The sequence below is a fragment of the Epinephelus moara genome, chromosome 13, assembly GCF_006386435.1.
Source record: "Epinephelus moara isolate mb chromosome 13, YSFRI_EMoa_1.0, whole genome shotgun sequence".
NCBI lineage: Eukaryota > Metazoa > Chordata > Actinopteri > Perciformes > Serranidae > Epinephelus > Epinephelus moara.
Genome location: NC_065518.1, coordinates 10,729,907 through 10,751,009, shown reverse-complemented (window position 1 = coordinate 10,751,009; position 21,103 = coordinate 10,729,907). Strand labels below are relative to the sequence as shown.

At 37.3% G+C, this 21,103-nt stretch overlaps 1 protein-coding gene across 6 annotated transcripts; it reads right to left on the bottom strand.

Moving 5' to 3' along the window:
- Nucleotides 1–4,084: 4,084 nt before the first annotated feature.
- On the bottom strand, nt 4,085–16,703 carry lrrc59 (leucine rich repeat containing 59). 6 transcript variants are annotated; one of them, XM_050060152.1, is made up of 8 exons: nt 16,535–16,703; nt 16,273–16,422; nt 16,042–16,101; nt 15,066–15,224; nt 14,684–14,788; nt 14,516–14,588; nt 12,832–13,035; nt 4,085–6,793 (listed from the first exon to the last, which is right to left on the bottom strand). In XM_050060152.1, exons 2-8 carry the CDS (start codon nt 16,372–16,374, stop codon nt 6,510–6,512), a joined length of 987 nt encoding a protein of 328 aa, XP_049916109.1. In that variant the 5' UTR covers nt 16,375–16,422; nt 16,535–16,703; the 3' UTR covers nt 4,085–6,509. The 6 variants fall into 6 exon arrangements, with proteins under 6 accessions (XP_049916109.1, XP_049916108.1, XP_049916111.1 ...); XM_050060151.1 differs by having other exon boundaries at nt 16,273–16,395; XM_050060154.1 differs by having other exon boundaries at nt 4,085–6,790; nt 16,273–16,395.
- Nucleotides 16,704–21,103: the final 4,400 nt, after the last annotated feature.

Sequence of the window (21,103 nt, the reverse complement as noted above, 5' to 3'; positions counted from 1 at the left end):
TTTGACGTGAATGGCAGCGGCTCCACTCCGAGCTCCCTCCAGATGTCTGAGCTCCTTACCCTATCTCTAAGGCTGAGCCCAGACACCCCACAGAGGAAACATATTTCGGCCGCTTGTATCCCTGACCTCGTTCTTTCGGTCACTACCCAGAGCTCATGACCATAGGTGAGGGTTGGGACGTAGATGGACCAGCAAATCAAAAGCTTCCCCTTCAGGCTCAGCTCCCTCATCACTGCAGAAGTCACACCAAACCACCAATCCATCTCATGCCCTCACTGGTGAACAAGACCCCGAGATACTTGAACTCCCTTGCTTGAGGAAGTAACTGTCTCCCAACCCAGAGAGGGCAATCCACTGGTTTCTGGCAGAGAACCATGGCCTCAGATTTGGAGGTGCTGACTCTCATCCGGACCGCTTCAAGTACAAGTACTTTCAGTGTCTCTGAGATCAAGAGGATATTTATTTGCAGCATTCAGCATTTAGATTTGTGTTTTTAGTGTGGTGGCAGGTTGCGTCTGAGGTTGCTAAGCACCGTATAGCATGTTTCCCTTTTACAGAAGAAGGGAAAGATATCTGTGGGCTGTGATTGGTTTGTAACCTGACTCCTGTCTGACTGCTGAGCGTGGCCTCTTCCTGTGTCTGTCCTTTCAAATTAAATTCCCACATGGTCCAGTCAGGATTTGATTTATTTTGACAAGGCGCAGCTCCTAATAGAGCTTTACATTTTTTAGTTTTTGGTTTTGTTTTTTTTTCTGTCACCAACCAATAACCTTTCTAGTCAATCAATCAATCAATCAAAATTTATTTATAGATCACATTTAAAAACAACAGCAGTTGACCAAAGTGCTTTACAGTCAGACTAAGACACAACAAGAAATAACACACTACAACAAAGACCACGTGTTACAGAGGAATGCAGCTCTCACACCGAGTTAAAAGCCAAGGAATAAAAATGTGTTTTAAGTCGTGATTTAAAAACAGGTAACGAGGAGGCCAGCCTAATATGCAGCGGTAGTGCGTTCCAGAGTTTAGGGGCTGCTACTACAAAAGCACGGTCTCCGCTGTGCTTCAGCCTTGATCGTGGGACTACCAGAAGCAACTGGTCAGCAGACCTGAGTGACCTTGAGGGGACATGTTGCTGTAAGAGGTCAGAGAGATAGGGTGGAGCTAGCCTGTTTAGAGATTTGTAAGTAAATAATAAAATTTTAAAATCAATTCTAAAACGAATAGGAAGTGGTCGAATATTTGGTCAGCTATTAAGGGACAGCCCTATTTCACACTCAGAATTTGATCTATTTGATTTGATAACATTTCTGAAGTCTAGAAGAGCACAATTAATCATTTTCACCCCCATTCAAGTTAGCTGAGGGCTAAACTGGAATGTGGTTTGCTCTGTGGGCCCCACGATGCAAAAGATCAGGATAATTTTTCCAGTGCTGTATCCAGGGCTCTTTATACATCCATGTTTCTTTCCTTCAAAGGGGGGTGGGTCCTGCGATGATGCAGTGCAGGCCTTCTCTGTTTACTTTTTAGTTTTTGGTTGAAGAACCTCTTCCTTCACTGTCATCGTTTTTGCTTTTTATTACTTTGGACAATATGAATTAGCTCCAACAGCTATTTCCTACAAATTTGTTTATGGGTTGAATAAGTGGTTTGAATATGTCATCACTTTACCTTCCATCTGCCCGAGTGGACATATTATACATATTGGAGGAGAGTTTCATCAGGCTAATGGTGACTGTGGTCGCTGGCTCTCACAGACTCTCGCTGCTCTCTGTCATATTAGTCGCTGACTCATAAATGTTAGAGGCATTTACTGTGGAAGTTAAAGATGCAGTTAAAGTGATGATTGGGAAATGGATGTCATCCATTGTGCAAATAGATTTATTTGGAGCTCTTACAGTCAGCTTTTAAAAGCAGCAAGTTTAAATTACTTATGTATCCGTGTCAATTTTCCCTTTGCGGAAAGCAGAAAAAATACATTCGACCAGCTTCAATTTCAAAATTAAGCCATAGCGACCATTTTGAAGATCAAAGTTCTTGGAAACTGCAGCAGTAGAGAGAAAAGCTACGTAACTGACCTTGTCGTGACATTTTTTGTTTAGTCCCGTCCTCATTGAATTGGAAATTTTAATTATTTTCATTATTCAGTATTTTTCTTTCACATACTGCAACTGCAGCATCTGTGGCCCCCTAAGAAAGATTTTAAGAGTCAAAAAAATCAAATTGTTGGAAAACTGCATACTAAAAAAAACAGCAGTGTGTTGCCAAGCTTGAGTTAAACTTAAAAGTGAAAGTCCATCATTAACTCGCAGTTTGAGCTGGCTCCAACTCTTGAAGATTAACTGACAGGAGAAGTTTGACATTTCTGGAAACAAAACAAAACAAAACAAAACCTTACTAGCTTTCTTGCCAAGCCAGTGAGAAGATTGACGCCACTCTCACTGCACACTAAATATGAAGCTACAGCTAGCAGCCAGCTGACTTAGCTTAGCATAAAGACTGGCTGAGCCCAAATGTAACATCTAACGCTCATTAATTGACACATTTATCTCTCTTGTTTAATCCATACAGAAACCGAAGTTTAAAAATGACCTTTGGACCAAACCAGGAAGATGGACGTCAATATTTATGGGAACCGACCAAATCGAGTCTCTAAAAGCAAGAACTGAGAACTGTCAAGTACTGAAAGGTAACACTGGATATCTGATTAGATTCTTAGACTCGCTTACTTTTTTTTTAATCCCATATTTCCTGATTTAAATCATATTTAGGCTACTTTTAGGCTGTATTTTACACAAGTGTGATGCATTCACTTGAGGGGAAAAAAATATTCTGCTACGTTTTTCTTAATTAATGAGATTATTATCTCCGGATTCTGAGAAAAGCTTTTATGGGAGAACATGTTTGCCTTATTTTTCTGAAATGAGATTATTTCAGAATTCTGAGAAAAGTTTTCATGAGAAAAAAAAGCCCTGTTTTTCTAAATTAAGAACATTTTTTATCATCTCATAATTCTGAGAAAAGTTTTCAAGGGGTAAAAATATCACCATTTAGAGAATTTAGAATTTTAACATTTTTCATGGGAAAAAAACACTTGCAGTTTTTTTCCTGATTGAACAAGATTAGTATCACAGAATTCTGGGAAAAGTTTTTGTTAAAAAATGGCCATTTCTCTAAATGAGCAAGATTATTACCTCAGATTTTTGAGAAATTTCTTCTTCCAAAAAGCTTTTTCCAAATGAACAAATTATTATTTCAGAATTCTGAGAAAAGTTTTCATGCAATTTTTTTGCCATGTTCTTCTAAATTAAGAAAATTTGTTTATCATCTAATAATTATGAGAAAATTTTCATGGAGGAATTATTTTTTTCCCCCCTAAATTAACACGATTTTGAATTCCGACAACATTTTTCATGGAAAAAAAGTTTGTTCCTGATCGAACAAGATTATTATCACAGAATTCTGAGAAAAGTTCGTTTTAAAAAAGAGGCCATTTTTCTAATTAAACAATATTATACCTCAGCTTTCTAAGAAAAGTTCTCCTAGGGAAAATTGATTGATTGAGAATCATTATCTCAGAATTCTGAGAAAAGTTTAAGAAAAACCAAACTTTTTTCCCCCTAAATTAACGAGATTATATTATCTCAGAATTGTTTGGATTTCTTACAAAAGTTTTCATGAAAAAAAAATCCTGTTTTTCTGAATTGACGAGATGATGTAATTGAGAAAAATGAGCATAATTTTTTTCATGAACATTTTTCTGAGAATACTGAGATAATAATTCAGAAAAGCGGGGCCAATTTTTTTCTAAAGTAAATGTATTATGCTTCCTTAATATTTTACGCAGGCAAAGTTATTTTTCTTTTTATGAAGACAAAATTAAAAATGCAGTATAGGAGGAGTATGGTACTGACAACCAAAATAAAAAACTTAATTTACTATGTGCAATTTATAAATTACTTTGCAAAATTTTATTAGTCATTTTATTGTCAATTAACTCATTTTGGATCCCAAGCCCTAACTCAATGTGTACTCACCATCATTATTCCTCTTATACAAAGACAGACACAGTGCTCAGATATCTTTTGCAGTGCATAGCCATTTATTAACGCTGACAGTGTTTTAGAGCGTGGACAAAGCTGTACAAGAACCACAGCAGCAGAGGCAGACGCCCAGACAATGAAAACAAGTTGCATTTCAAGAGTCATCAGGTTATCTGAAACAACCGTAAAATATTTGGCCGGTTTCTCTTCATGAACAGTTAACAGATTACAAGAAGAAAGGCATTACAGACTTTGGATTGTTAGTTTAATATCAACCGTTGGTCCTTATTATAACAGATGATTTGGGGAAAGTGAAGTTAAATACTTTAACCACTGCACTTTTGAAAAAAGGACCATACCACCATTTTTACAAGTGATACCCCCTTTAACAACAAAACATGTTTAATTTATTATAGATAACTTTTACTGCTATTTTTGTACTTGTCCTGCCTTCCATGCAGCAACTGGTTTCCATTTAGTCTGTGTAGTATTAAAAATCAGGTGTGTAATCCAGTGATCCACCACAGTGAACATCAAGTCTGGATATATTAGTGTTGAAGCTCCAGTATTTTTGTTTACTGTTTAACTGCAGATTTAAGTTGAAATGTCTCGTAGTAATTTTTAGAACGTCTCCAAGAGTCTTATAACTTTTCAAACTGTAATGGGAATGAATGGAAACCAGTGAGTGTAGGGAAAGAAGGAAAAATGTGTCCAAATATTTCACACACAACAGCCTGATTTGTAAAACTGGGTATCTGTTATGTAGACAGAATTTCTATCAATGGGACGAACACAAGCAAAACTGTTGGTATGGTCCTTTTTAATATAGTTTGCACAGTGGGGAGCGGAGCGGAGGGGGTACATTAGAGCCCTACTGATACCTGATTTTTGAGGCCAATACAGATAAATAATTGTGTTAAATCAGATGATTTATTGGCTGTTATGTTAATTTTTTTTTCTTAAATTGGAGAGAGTCAATTAATCTATTGAAATAACAATAAAATAAAATAATAAATAACTACATTTGTAAATTTTGCTCTCTGCTGAACAAACTATGTAAAGACAACAGTTTTTAAAGGTCCAGTGTGTAAGATTTAGGGGGATTTAGTGACACCTCGTGGCGAGGATTGCAGACTGTAACCAGCTGAAACTTCACCCGGTTAGAATTCCTTCAGTGTTTATAGTTCAAATAATCAGCAGAGGTCTTTTCCTCTCCAAAACAAGCGCATCCAGTGATTTAAACCGATAAAAACACTGAATAAAGAAGTTTCAAGAACAATTTAGCATTTTTCCGTCACTGCTAATCAGATGAATTTCTAACTAGTGAGGAGGGTCGCTAGCGCAGCACCTGCTGTCACGTGCTCACCTTTTCTTTAGCTTTTAAAAAAAAAAAAAAATTGATCTAAACTGGCAAAAACACTGAAAAAAGCAGTTTCATGTCACTGATTCGTTTTTTTTCCTCTTCACCTCTCATCACAGATGGGCTTCTAACTACGGTGGCCGACCCGAACGCAATCGCCCGATCTCGAGGCAGTGTTTGGTTTATCTGCTCTGGGCTACTGTAGAAACATGGCGGTGCAACATGGCGATCTCCATAAACGAGGAAACGCTCCCTAGGTAGATATAAACAGCTCATTCAACAGAAACATGATTATTATTTTCAGGTGATTATTCACTCAAAGAAAACATTTATTATATTGTGTTCCATTTCTGCCAACATATCGCCCCAAATCCTACAAACTGGACCTTTGAATGACCTCGAACATATCTTTGGCATTTCTGTAGTGCTGTAGGTTAGCCGATATGTGCTGGATGCTGTTATATGTGTGATATGATAGAGATGCTCTCATGTATCAGTTGGGCTCTAGTTTGCATGCCAGACGTTGTGAGATTGAGCTGGTTTGACTGATGTAAGACTTTATGGACAGAGGAGGCCACAGACGGGTGAGCTCTACATTCACACAGCCTTCACTGCACATGCTCAGACTGCCACATCTGACACCAGCTTATGGACAACTCTGACTGGCAGTTAACATGTGACTCGACGCTCTAGTGCAGCACAGACAGGGCCACCTGACATTTCACTGAACACCTCTTAAATACACCCCGCGCTCCACGTCATGCACCTACACATAAACCTGGTTAAAGTGCAGAACATGGTCGAAGGGGAGACATTTAAGACGATGAATTTTTTTTAAAAACAGGCTGTAGTACAAAGAGGGTACAAGAGCGACAACAATTCCATAGGAATCTAAGATGATTTGAACACATCTGTCCATCCCCCTTTGTCCATCTGTACAGACTCTTCACCTCCCACCACCACAGACAGGGTGAGGGGACGCAGCCTTGCCCATAATTAATGAGATTCATGACTTCAGCATAAAAAAAAAAAAAATCCCAGGATTCACAGGTGGGAGTGGAAAACCTGCAGCTCTGGAAGTTGATGGCAGCAGATGAGAGAGTTTAGTTCTTAGGCGCTTGTGTGGATTCAAGGAACTCCTTTGCTGCAGATGACAGATTCTGCACCAGTTGTCTGACCACGCCCTCCTGCTCTTTGGCCCAGGATAGGCTGTCATCCAGGGCGACGTTGACTGGCACACACACAGCTTCCTTCTGCAAGTCGGTCAGTCGGCAGGCAGCGGCAACTCCGGCCAATCCCAGGAGCAGCAGGAGAAGGAGCTTGAACATCAGGCCAATGAGAGAGCGTCGGGGTTTAGGTGCTGATTGCTCAACGACCTTTTTATCTGCTGAGATGAAGCAAGAGTGACGTTAGAACAACTCCTGGGCTACCAAAGATCTACACTAATCAAGGACAGTCAAGTCAGCAGCCAAACACCAACCACATCAGTTCAAGAATTAACAAAGTTACCACCATGCTTCTCCCAAAACCTCTCTGCTCACTGTTTGTTTTCTAGGTAAGATTCTTTGATAATGAATGTCACTCTTTTTTTGGTCAACAGATCATCCCATCCTCCTTTAATGCATCAGACTGATCCACTGGACTACTGGCACAGTATCGACACTCTGCATGCTTGTATGTATGTATGTATTATTGTTGTTAATTTATTACATACTATGACTTTTTAGTGACATTTTATCACAAACTATACTGTAGTATTTCTAAGGATGTTTTAATGGCATAATATACTGTGACTTTTTTTTTTTTTTACGTTTTATGGCACTTTAAGACATTTTAATGGTATACAATAGGACATTTTTTTGAAAACTTTATGGCATACTATATCACATTTCAACGGCTTAGTATACTGTCATTTTTTGACATATTTACGACATACTATACTGTGATGTTGTCATGATTTCTGATGACATACTATACTGTAACTTTTTTCATGACTTTGAAGACAGTACAGTTATGTCGTCAAATTACGTGTTTTCATGATTCATTACGACATACTATGACTTTTTATGGGAATTTTTGACGACGTACCATACTGACCTTTTCCTCATGATTTCTGACGACATAATATACCATAATGACATACTTTTTTTCATGATTTTTAACAACATGCTATACTATGACTTTTTTTTCATGATTTTGGACAAAATACTATACTATGACTTTTTCCATGATTTTTAACAACATGCTATACTATGACTTTTTTCATGATTTCTGACGACATAATATACTATGACTTTTTTTTCATGATTTTTAACAACATGCTGTGCTATGACTTTTTTTCATGATTTCTGACGACATACTATACTATGACTTTTTTTCATGATTTTGGACGACATACTATGACTTTTTTCTTGATTTCTGACAACATACTGTACCCTGACTTTTTCCATGATTTTTAACAACATGCTATACTATAACTATTTTCATGATTTTGACTTTTTCCATGATTTTTAACAACATGCTATACTATAACTATTTTCATGATTTCTGACGACATACTATACTATGACTTTTTTTCATGATTTTTAACAACATGCTATACTATGACTTTTTTTTCATGATTTTGGACAAAATACTATACTATGACTTTTTCCATGATTTTTAACAACATGCTATGACTTTTTCCATGATTTTTAACAACATGCTATACTATAACTATTTTCATGATTTCGGACGACATACTATACTATGACTTTTTTTTCCTGATTTTTAACAACATCCTATACTATGACCTTTTTTCATGATTTTTAACAACATGCTATACTATGACTTTTTTTCCATGATTTTTAACAACATGCTATACTATGACTTTTTTTCCATGATTTTTAACAACATACTACACTATGACTTTTTTTCATGATTTCTGATGACATACTATACTATGACTTTTTTTCATGATTTTTAACAACATCCTATACTATGACTTTTTTTCATGATTTCTGACGACCTGCTATACTATGACTTTTTTTCATGATTTCTGACGACCTGCTATACTATGACTTTTTTTCATGATTTTTAACAACATGCTATACTATGACTTTTTTCATGATTTCTGACGACATACTATACTATGACTTTTTCCATGATTTTTAACAACATGCTATACTATAACTATTTTCATGATTTCTGACGACATGCTATACTATGACTTTTTTTCATGATTTCTGACGACATGGTATACAACAATGATTGTTCATGATTTTTGACATCATATTATACTATGACGTTTTGTTCGTTAACACTTTTATCACATCCTATACCATGAAATTTTATGGCATACTATGTTTTATGGCATACTATTCTATGACAATTGTATCACATACTACACTATGTAATTTTTATGGCATACTATGACCCTTTTTTCCAAATTTAATGGCATATTATATTATGACAATTTCATCACATACTATAACATGACATTTTTATGGCATACACTATGGCATTAAAATGTCATTTAAGAAGTTATTAAAATGTCATGCTGTACTAGGACTTGTTTAAGTGAGATTTTGTAACATGATACACTTCGGTTTTTCAATAACACACTATATTCCTCCATCTCCCAGGGCCTAGAGTGGATGTCCAACAGGAAAAAGGCCCAGCAGAGGAAGTTCAACCTGCCTCATGAGCTGCAGATCTAATTCTACACAATAATTCATTCTACCTTTATTGCATTCCATCACTGTGTGGATTGGACCAGTCACCAAACAGGTTACAACAGACAGTCATTTCGTGGAAAGAGTCAATAATGCCAGCCTGCCCTACATTCAGGACTTAATCATGTCTAGAGTCAGGAAACAGGCAGCAATCACTACTACAGATGCATCCCAACCTGTTCCAACTTCTCCCCTATGGAAGGTGCTACCGAAAACTGTTGGCAAAACAACCAGACATAGTTTCTTTCCACAGGCGTCACTATGATCAACAGTTAACACAGCCCATAGTGTCAGGACCAATTTCTGAACAATCCTTGTGCAAAAACTTGAACACCAAGTATCCACCTGTTTAACTATACACTGTTAAACATTTATATATCAACTTTGCCAAATATAAATCTATGCACACTGTACATACTGTAAATGCTGTCACGTTAATCACTGTTTTTTTGTTTTTTTTAAATATATGTTATCACGCTTTGTTAAATATATTTATATCTGTCCAATAGCTGTATGTAGTAGTTAAATAGTTAAGTTTTACATTTGTCCAGCTCGGTTGTCTCTGTTTAAGCTGTATGTCTATTTTGGTATACTGCTGTGCATTTTTGTCTATGTGCAATGAAGGTGCATCAGAAACGAAAGTAAAATTCATTGTATTTGCACACATACTCAAGTCAATAAAGCTGATTCTGATTTAAAAACATACTATACTATGGCTGTTTTTCATGATTTTAGATGACATACTATGACGATTTTTGAAGACATGCTACTATGACGATTTTTCATGATTTTTGACAACATACTATACTATGACGTTTTTCATGATTTTTAAAAACATTCTACACTGTGATGATTTTTCATGATTTTGGACGACATGCTATGACTTTTTTTCATGATTTCTGACAACATGCTATGTTATGACGTTTTTTCATGATTTCGGATGACATACTATATACTATGATGATTTTTCATGATTTCTGACAACATGCTATACTATGACATATTTTCATGATTTTGGACGACATACTGTAGTATGACTTTTTTTCCATGATTTTGGACGACATACTATACCATGACTTTTTTCATGATTTTGGACGACATGCTATACTATGACTTTTTTTTCATGATTTTGGACAACATACTATACTATGATGGTTTTTCATGATTTTGGACAACATGCTATACTATGACTTTTTTTTCATGATTTTGGACAACATACTATACTATGATGGTTTTTCATGATTTTGGACAACATGCTATACTATGACTTTTTTTTCATGATTTTGGACAACATACTATACTATGATGATTGTTCATGATTTTGGACAACATACTGTACTATGACTTTTTTTTCATGATTTTGGACGACATACTATACCATGACTTTTTTCATGATTTTGGACGACATGCTACATGACGTTTTTTTCATGATTTTGGACGACATGCTATACTATGACTTTTTTTTCATGATTTTGGACAACATACTATACTATGATGGTTTTTCATGATTTTGGACGACATGCTATACTATGACTATTTTTTTCATGATTTTGGACGACATACTGTACTATGACTTTTTTTTCATGATTTTGGACAACATACTATACTATGATGATTTTTCATGATTTTGGACGACATACTATACTATGATGATTTTTCATGATTTGGGATGACATACTATACTATGATGATTTTTGGATGACATGCTATACTATGACGTTTTTTTTTTCATGATTATGGACGACATACTATACTATGATGATTTTTCATGATTTTGGACGACATACTATACTATGACTTTTTTCATGATTTTTGACGACATGCCATACTATGACGTTTTTTCATGATTTTGGACGACATACTATACTATGATGATTTTTCATGATTTTGGACGACATACCATACTATGATGATTTTTGGACGACATGCTATACTATGACTTTTTTTTCATGATTTTGGACGACATACTATACTATGATGATTTTTCATGATTTTGGACGACATACTATACTATGATGATTTTCGGACGACATGCTATACTATGACTTTTTTTCATGATTTGTGACAACATGCTATACTATGACATATTTTCATGATTTCTGACGACATACTATAGTATGACTTTTTTTCATGATTTGTGACAACATGCTATACTATGACGTTTTCTTCATCATTTTAGACGACATACTATACTATGATGATTTTTGGACGACATGCTATACTATGACCTTTTTTTCATGATTTTGGACGACACACTATACTATGATGATTTTTCATGATTTTGGATGACATACTTTACTATGATGATTTTTCGTGATTTCTGACGACTTACTATACTATGACTTTTTTCACGAATTCTATGTTTTTTCATGATTATGGACGACGTTATACTATGACTTTTTTTTCATGATTTTGGACGACATACTATACTATGATGATTTTTCATGATTTTGGATGACATACTTTACTATGATGATTTTTCGTGATTTCTGACGACTTACTATACTATGACTTTTTTCACGAATTCTATGTTTTTTCATGATTTTTGATGACATACTCTTGAAACTTTTTCAGGATTGTTGACGACATATTATACTATGACATTTTTTCATGATTTTTGATGACATAGTATACTAAGACCTTTTTTTTGTTACACTTTCATCACATCCTATACCATGAAATTTTATGGAATAGTATACTATGATATTTTTTCGACATTTTATGGCATACTAAACTATGAATTTTGTTTCATGTTGTATGATACACTATGCCATGAAAATTTTTTGACACTTTTATGGCATATTATACTATGAAATTTTTTGACAATTTCATGGCATACTATATTATGGCCTTTTTGACATTTTTATGCATACTATACTTTTTCATTTCTATGGCATACAATACTATGACATTTTTGGATAATTTCATGGCAGACTATACTGTGGCTTTTCAAAAAGTTTTATGGCAGACTATACTATTACACTTCTGCGACATTTTTTATCACATACTATACTATGACATTTTTATGGCATACCTTTCGATGACTGTTTTTGAAAATCTTATGGCAAACTATAATATGACTCTTTTGACATTTTATGGCATATTATTTTATCACAGTTTTTTGACATTTTATGAAGGATGTAGTGGAATCTAGCAGTGACGTTGCTGATTGGAACCAACTGAAACCTTGTGCCAAGCATGTAGGAGAACTATGTTGCCTGATGGAAAATTAGGAATCGCCCTATTTTGAACCACTGTTTTGGCTGTTTATTCTTGGCTACTGTAGAACTACACAGCAAACTCTGTGGAAGAGACCAGCTCCACATGTAGATATAAATGGCTCATTCTAATGCAACAAAAACACAACAATACTTATTTGCAGGTGATTACACATGAATGAAATCCTAGGTATGATTACTATATCATATTTCTGCCAGTAGGTGACCCCAAAATTCTACAGAATAGACTAGTATGACATATTATACCATGACATTTTTTTATGGCATACTATGACTTTTTTATGAAATACATTGTTCATGGCATTTTGTAGCATACTCTACTAATTAAATAATATTAAAGTTTAATAATACGCTGATAAGTCCTGCATTAAACATCTCAAAAAGCCTCTTATCGACTTTATTATTTGTCAATGGAAGTCTAATTTGGGAAAGAAAAACATGAAATATCGCTTTAAGAGATACATCGTCCAGACCTTTAGTCTCACCTGCTGCTTGTCCATTTTTCTTCTTCTTATCCTCGCTCTTCTTCTTCTGTTGTTCCCGTGCAGCCACAGCTGCCATCTGAGCGTTGTACTCTTTCCTTCTTTTCTCCTTCTCCTCTGCTTTCTCCCGTTTACGTGCCTCCTTCTCTCTGGCCTCCCGCTCCCTCTGCTTCACCTCCCGCTTCCTTTCCAGCTCTGGTTGAGGGATGAAGAAAAATGCATTTAGAGGAGATGCAGTCTGTATGAATGCATTTCTGGTTCCCTGCCATGAATAAAATGCACTTCATCCTCAGTGGAACAAAATCCTATGAGTCTACAAAAGCACAATTACTATCTCAGCTTACTACTTAGTTGGGAGCCAGAGAAAAGGAATTAACCTACTAACATATTATTCCGAGTCAGTCTTGTTTTGCAAATAATACTTACAAACATAAGAATATAAGTATGTGTAGCATAACTTAATTTTTCTTCTTTCCTTCCACCATTAATTACAACCCCTTTAGGCTGGGAGCATCCAGACTAATCTCGCTAAACTACTTCAGACTGGTTCCCCTCAACCTGCTACAACAGTAAAATGCTGCTTACATGTTAATGCATGAGTATTTACAATCTAATAATATCATATATAATTATAAATCAGTCACAGATGCAGAACAAGTCTTTTTTTTCATACTTTAAGTTTTCACATTGGATGTATTGGCACTTAAGTAGAGGATCTAAGTACTTCTTCTCGCTCTCGTGGATGTTATTGAGTTACGCACTTTAATCAAGAGAGCAGGTTTGATACAAATTTCAGCTTTTTTTATTTAAATCTGGAATTATTGGATTTAAGACTAAAGCCCAGTTCAGAGCAAAGATTTGAACGGGATGAGTTGAAACATGCAACTACTTGCAATGCACTGTTCTGCAACCTTCGAAAATACCTGACAGTTCACACCAATGCAACTAGGTGAGACTGTGTATCATCTCTATGCAACAACTCTCTGTACTTCTGTTCTGATTTGCAGCTTTTCAGGTTTATTTTGTGGCTGAATGTAATTTGTAGCTTCTTAAAATATGAATGAGGATAGCGATAGTGAGATACTGGCTACAGCTGCATTTGTAGTAGTGACGACATGGTGAAAAACATAAAGTGAGCATCAGATGGACTGTATTCATAATAAATACGCCACAATAATATAAGTAAGCACATACAGCGAGGAGCAGCAGCAACCCACTGTTCAACACCAGCACACTGTGAGGACGGAAATAGAGGGCTTGGCGGGGACAGAGCACCTGCCACAGCAAGCGAACACGCTGTCTGCCGTCATTTTGACTTGACCAGCTGACTTCACTACAAGCCGACTGGCTGTAGAAACAGGTAACGTGCCTGATATTCTACAACCAGCTGCCTGCAATACAACCAGCTGAGTTGCCGGTGACTCCATCAGCTGGCTTGAGTCGAGCTCAGACCAGCCAGTTCATGCCGCTGCAACTTTTCTCTGCAACATTCTTAACAGTTTTGCTGCTCACGACTCATCGGTCTAAACTGGGCTTAAGAAAGCAAGACTACAAATTTGACATGAAATTCATCTACAGTTTTTAGTACTAAATCAAAAAAGTAATGCGGTTTAATCATCCAGCAAAATCGATCAATTTGCAAACACAAATAAAAAGTTGTCATCGTCACACTGACCTTTTTCCCTCAAGAGGCGTTTCTCTCGTGCACGATCGACCTCATCCTGAAGACCACTCATGTGCTGCAAAACCTGGAGGAGAATTACCTTAAATTTTAGACACTGAAAGCTGTTTAACTGATCTCTTCCCTATAATTCTTCTGACCATCTCTTCCTCTCGCTCTCACCTTGGAGGCACACTGTTTGCACTGCTTCTCATCCAGACAGTCTCCTGCTGCCTTGGCCAGGCCGGCCTCCAGCGGGTTATCCTTCAGATCCAACCACTTCAGACCCTAACAACAAACACACACACACACACACACAGTGAAATAAAAAACTTTTAAAAACAAAGCCACCTACAGCCAACTACATGCGAGTCTGCACACATATTTAACACAAGTGCAGAGTACACGAATATATCGTGTAAGGTAAGGTAAGGAATAAAGAAAGCTATCACAAATTATTTACTATTAAAGGAATAGATCACAGGGCGTCGGTAACTTAGTGGATAGTGCTGGCACCCCATGTACAGAGGCGATGCAAACAACAGAGCTCGTGTCAGACACCCACCCTGAGCTGAGAGAAGCTGACAGGTAGCACAGTCAGCTTGTTGTTGTACAGGTCCAGATGTTGAAGGCTGGTCAGGTTCCCCACGTCATCTGGCAGACAGGTCAGCTGGTTTTTACTCAGATCCACCTTCACCAGGTGGGTCAGGTTGCAGAACTCTGGCTGCATGAAGGAGATACAGACAAATAAGAAATAACTCAAGTTCTATTGTTCTTATTTCCTTTGTTAGTCAATGTTGGACAATCTGGAGGTATTTGCCTCTGGGGATTTAAAACATGAAACACATTTTGCTCCGTGTCGTATGAATGTAAACCTGCACATTATCTGACAACAACACTCTTAAAGTTAACAAATGATATAACATCTCAAAAAGATTTATTGCTGCTGAATTCAATGTCTAGATCAAAGTACTGCCAAACCTGCCACTCTCACTATTACATACATTGAAAAGTAATGTCTTTCATGTCTCCATCTGTTGTTGGGCTGTCACGATAATGGGTATGCATGCATAACACTATGTTAATTCCACTGCAGAAGAGACTTGATGATCACTAAAATTTTCTGTGGATAATTCGGCTCCTGGTAAAAACCTACTGAACATCTGGAGCTTAAGTTATCACAGTAAAAGGTGAGCACACATTAGCAGGTGCTAGGTTAGCTGCCTGTCTGCGACATGCCAAACATCATCAGTGAAACACTGATTTTTAACTTGAACTGCTTTATTGAGTGTTTTTATCATACTAATCACTGTGTCTGATTGTTTTGGAGAGGAAGAGGCCTCTGTGGATAATTCGGCTCCTGGTAAAAACCTCTTGAACGATGAAGACTAATAAAATTCTAACCAGGAGAAATTTCAGCTGGTTGCAATCTGCACTCCTCACCACTGCCTATGCCACTAAGTGCTCCTGAATGTTACACACTGTTCCTCTGAGGGGTAAAATGGTGTGTTTTAGTGCAGTATGCCTGCGTTTGTACTTACAGGGAGGGAGGTAATGTTGTTGCAAGACAAGTCCACAACAGTTGCTTTGGTGAATAAAGCCTGTTGGGATAAATCAAAGCATAATGTCAGTATGATATAAGCTCTAAACGTACATCTGACACACGCCACCACGTGCTTAAAGTTACAGCACATTCATATAATGTAATGAATGTTTAATTCCTCTAAAATCTTCACACACAAAGTGAGACACAGAGACGATGAGTAACTTACCAGCTCTCTGACTGGCACCTCGGTGAGGTTACACAGGCTCAGGTCCACTTCATTACCGCTGATTTTATCCCTCAGGTTCAACGCTTTGTTGTTTTTGCTCATCCTGGAGTCTGCGCTGACACACTGTACAGTTAACGAGACAGACAAACACTGACACGAGGCAATTTTGAGCACAATTTTAACAGTTGGTCCTGGAGAGACTTTTGACTAGCAGCGAGCAGGAAACCTCCTCTAACGTTACTGTTTCACTCGGTTTGCTCACCTGTTATCACAGCGGTGACAAAACTGCGCTGAAGTGTGACAAACGAAGGAAATAAAACGACTGGTCCCAACTTCTAAATGTGAATAAAGTTGGTGTGAGAGCTCTGAGACGTTGGTTAATGTGTGTTTTTGGCAGCACTGACTGCCTCAATGAAAATCCACGTCATTGATTGAACGACAGCGCGGAGACAGTGGAGCGAACAGCGCCACCTGTAGCACCGGAGGACACAACACAAACTACAGGACATGACAGGGAACAACACCCAGATACATATTAATATGAAAATTAACATATGTTGTTTATACATACTGCTGGGTCTGACAATTCATTTTTGTCCTCTGTGGAGGACATTAGTCTAACAACAAGTGTAACTCAAGTATTCTTTATGCTATCCATTTGGGTCAAATTGTGTTCTGAACATAGGTTCTGAAGAGGACATCGAGGGCTTTCTAATGATGTAGACGTTATGTGGGTGGGGTTAACAGGGCAAACACACACCCTTTTCAAAATGGCTGCCATTACGTTTTTCTCGTTTTTTGCTGCCAGAGTGGTAATTGATCATTTTCTGGCAAAAGTTATGATTATTTTGTTAATATTTAATTTGTTTCCTGAATATAAGGGTCTTAACTTTAATTTAGAGAGATTTCAGAAATCCAGAGTAATTTGAACCTTTTCAAAATACACCTTTTATTCAATGTCCTCTGTAGAGGACATCGGGACTTCGTACCACCTGTTTTTTAACCAGTTTCCATGATTCAGCAGGCAGAAGGCCATTAAAGGGAATGACGTTTTTTTCCTCATAATTTCTAATACATTTTAAAGGTTAGTCAGTGTGAAAGCAGAAATTTGGCATGGAGTGAGACTCTGAAGTAATGTGTATGCAAGAATTTGGAGGTTTATTGGAAAATAAGAACACCATAGGTGAACGTACATTCCCATGCATCTATGGTAGGATACTACCTAAAAGGAGGATATCGAGAAACTTCTTGCTCTATTTACTTTGAACAATGACAATTCTTGCTGAGTGTATTCACACATACAATTGCATCTATAAAGCTCCACTCCACTGTTCTTTACCCTTCCTAGGCCACCACACACAAAAAAGTTTACCTGGTCTTTGGGGTCCGTCACATGTGACGGGGGGTCATGGGTCAAACTATGGGGCTCCCCATCACTTCTTATTGCCTGGGCAAGTGTTAAATGACTACATAGCAAGCATTACACCTCATCACATCATAGATAGTGAGGGGTGAGTGCACTTGGACCACGAGGCCCTTCAACCCAGTGGTAGAGGGTACCAATCCTGCACCCTGACTGCAACGTCAGGCCCATTGGTATAGCTATTAAGAATACACTCTACCTTGCTCAGGGTTCCTACACATTTGGAATTTCAAAATTCCATACTTTTCCATACCCTAATTTCCAGACCTCGGCTTTTTTTTTTTTTTTTCAGAGAAAATGCGACATCTGAATAAATATTTCAGTGTATCATATTTCACATCATATTTATTTTTTCTTACTAGGCAATTGTAGCCAAGTACCATAATGGCATGCAAATAAAAACCTAGGTGAAAGTAAAAGGGGCGGTATGTTTTCTGAAACGTTTGCTCTCACACAAACTGTGCTTGGCCCGGCATAAAACATGATCCGGATTGATTAAATTATTTTTGGAAATACCTAATTTTGTATTTTAGAAAACAGTATTTTAGAACAGAGGTAATAGTCTAGAAACATAAATATTTTTCCATACTTTATTTTTCAGTTTCCATACTTTTTAATACCTGGAAATTGATCAAATTTATTTCCATACTTTTCCATACTTTCCATACTTGCGTAGGAACCCTGCTTGCTACAGCTATCCATCATAGTGTTAAACATTGAAGACAGCCACATAATAATCCCAGGGGAGTAAAAGTCCTTTGTAGCTCATATATTTAGAGATAAAGCATAAAATACCCCATAGTCCCATTGTAACTCAACTGAAACTCATTGACTAACTCTGGAAATTTAAGACCCGACTAAGTCCCGATGTCCTCTACAGAGGACATGTGATAAAAAATAAATAAATAATATTTTTGAATTTTTTGATGCAAAATGTTTCTTTAAAGTCTAATCCTTAAATTACATAAAACAAATCTTGATATCAATTTTTTTTTTCTTCTGGGTCCCAGGAGGGACATTTGTTTATACATATGTGTATGTATGAAACCCTGATTCCAAAAAAGATGGGACATTATGTAAAACGTAAATAAAAACAGAACGCAATGATTTGTAAATCCTTTTTGACTTATATTCAAATGAATACAGTCCGAAGACAAGGCATTTAATGTTCAAACTGATAAACTTTATTGTTTTTTGTAAAATATACACATACTCTGAATTTGACGCCTGCCACACGTTCCATAACAAGTTGGGACAAGGGCAACAAAAGACTGGGGAAGTTGTTGAATGCTCAAAAAATATTAACAACATATCTCAGTTTTTCTACATTCAGTCAGTCTGGTACCGTCATTATCGTCAGAAATTACAGATTATTTTATACTGACTCTGCTGACTGACAATTGACAATGTTCAATATCTCTAAAATATGACCACAATCTTGTGTTTTTGTTTTTTTTGAGAACTGTAGTCTGGTCAGGGTGGAAAAATGTCTGTGGCAGCATTTTATATTAAGAAAGCTACTCACTCTTGAACCTGGTCCTGAAACCTGGCAAACCTGGCACCTCGATACACATATGTATATATATTCCTCAAGCTTGGGTCCTCCACCAGAGGCCTGGGAGTTTGAGGGTTCTGCCCAGTATCTTAGCTGTTCCAAGGACTGCACTCTCTGAGGACCACTTTAGTGTCTTTTAGCCCGTTGTTTTAGTTGTATGGCCTGTAACTCTCATAGACTGTATAAAAGAATGGACGTAGCTACAGTGACGTCACCCACTGGTTTGTGGACTCCTGTTCTGAAGCCTCAAGCTTGGCATTACAACCGTCGCCACCTTGGTTTTTTTGAGCAGGAAGTGTTCATATTTGGACGAGCGGGTGGAGCTATGGAGGAGCGAGAGGTAGATCTGACTCATAGACTGTATCGACTCCTCGCAGACAGCCTGTCACTCAAACCAGCCTCGCCCTTCAATACGCCTAACTTAAGGCCGAGTAAGTTATATAAAAATTCACCCCTGTACAGTTTGTCTTGAAAAGGGAAACTAGCTATAGAGACCAAAATTATTATTTTTTGTTCCAGGCTGTAAACATGTTTATTTCTGCTGTTACGTTGGGCATTTTAACACAGAGGTCTCTGACTCATTTCCAGAGCCGGCCTCAAGTGGCCACTCAAAGACCTGCAGTATTTGTTTGCTGCTCGGTAACTCTACTGGTTTGGTTCACTCTCACTGTCCCAGTGTCAGACAGAATAATAAACAGAGAGAAGAGGTTTTGTTTTTATTGTTTATTATTTTTGGTTACAAAGTGCCTGATCTATCTCTTCAGAGCCAGTATAGAAAGCATAAAGCAGAGAAGAGATGTGAAAGAACACCACAGAAAGACATGATTATACCGAACCCTTAAAGAAAAACACATTTTATAACTTAATATGATGATAGATGTGTTTCAAATTGTAAAGGGACACTGGACCAGAGGCCTGTACTACAAAGCAGGATTTGGAGTTCGCGAGGTTACTTCAGGGTTAACTCTGGGTTTTCAGTGCTATGAAGCTGGTTCTCTTTTTGCCAGGATAAATCACCGTGGTTACTTATGCTGAACAGCTAACAGGTTAACTTCAGTATCAGATCAGACACACAGTGTGATGAGAGCTAGGATAAAACAGATCATATTTTATTAGTAAAATAATCCACACACTGTTAATTGCTCCTGTTGTTATAAATGAAACATTCGGGTCAGACAGACCTCAGCAGTCATTAACTACCTTTCCACTCTTTACTTCAGCAGCAGAAACAGTCTGGTGTTCCTTTAAAGTGTTTTATGGGACATATTCAGAGGAGTTTCATCTTCATCCAACCAAACAGCAAAAAATACTCTATACTAATGTCACACAGGCCCATAGCTCAGTGACACCTGGGCGTCATTTAAGTCTCGGACTTAAATGTCTCGAACACCACCAACGTTTTACTGTCTCGTAGTCACAGACACTTTCGCTACTGTTTCATCACATATCATATGAAGCAGCCTCCTTCATTCATGGTTCTGATGATGTCGCTCATAATTAACACTCCCGCCTCTTTCACATGAATGCGCTCTTGGCTGGATAGGAAAACCCAGAGTTGACTGAACTAGCTGATAACCAGCTTTGTAGTACCTGTTATCCAGACGGCCAATGTTAACGTTAGTCAAAGCAGATAGTGAAAAGATATCCTGGGCAAGTTGGACTGGCTTCATAGTACAGGCCTCGGTTTACACATTAGCATCTAGCAAAATCAACCAGTACCACAGCTGAATACAGTTAGTATGTTTCTGATTTGTCTTGTTGTATTTAACTCATCTCATGTCCAAATGTCCAAAACTTTTTCTTCCCAAACTGCCTTGGGGGAAGGTTTCAAGTATTTTCAAGTCAAAAGGCTC

Coding starts and splice junctions, on each gene's coding strand:
- lrrc59 (XM_050060152.1), bottom strand. CDS start 16,374: ATGAGCAAAAACAACAAAGCGTTGAACCTGAGGGATAAAATCAGCGGT. Junction 14,589..14,683: donor GCAAACAGTGTGCCTCCAAG/GTGAGAGCGAGA, acceptor ATTCTCCTCCAG/GTTTTGCAGCACATGAGTGG. Junction 13,036..14,515: donor ACGCCTCTTGAGGGAAAAAG/GTCAGTGTGACG, acceptor TCCCTCAACCAG/AGCTGGAAAGGAAGCGGGAG.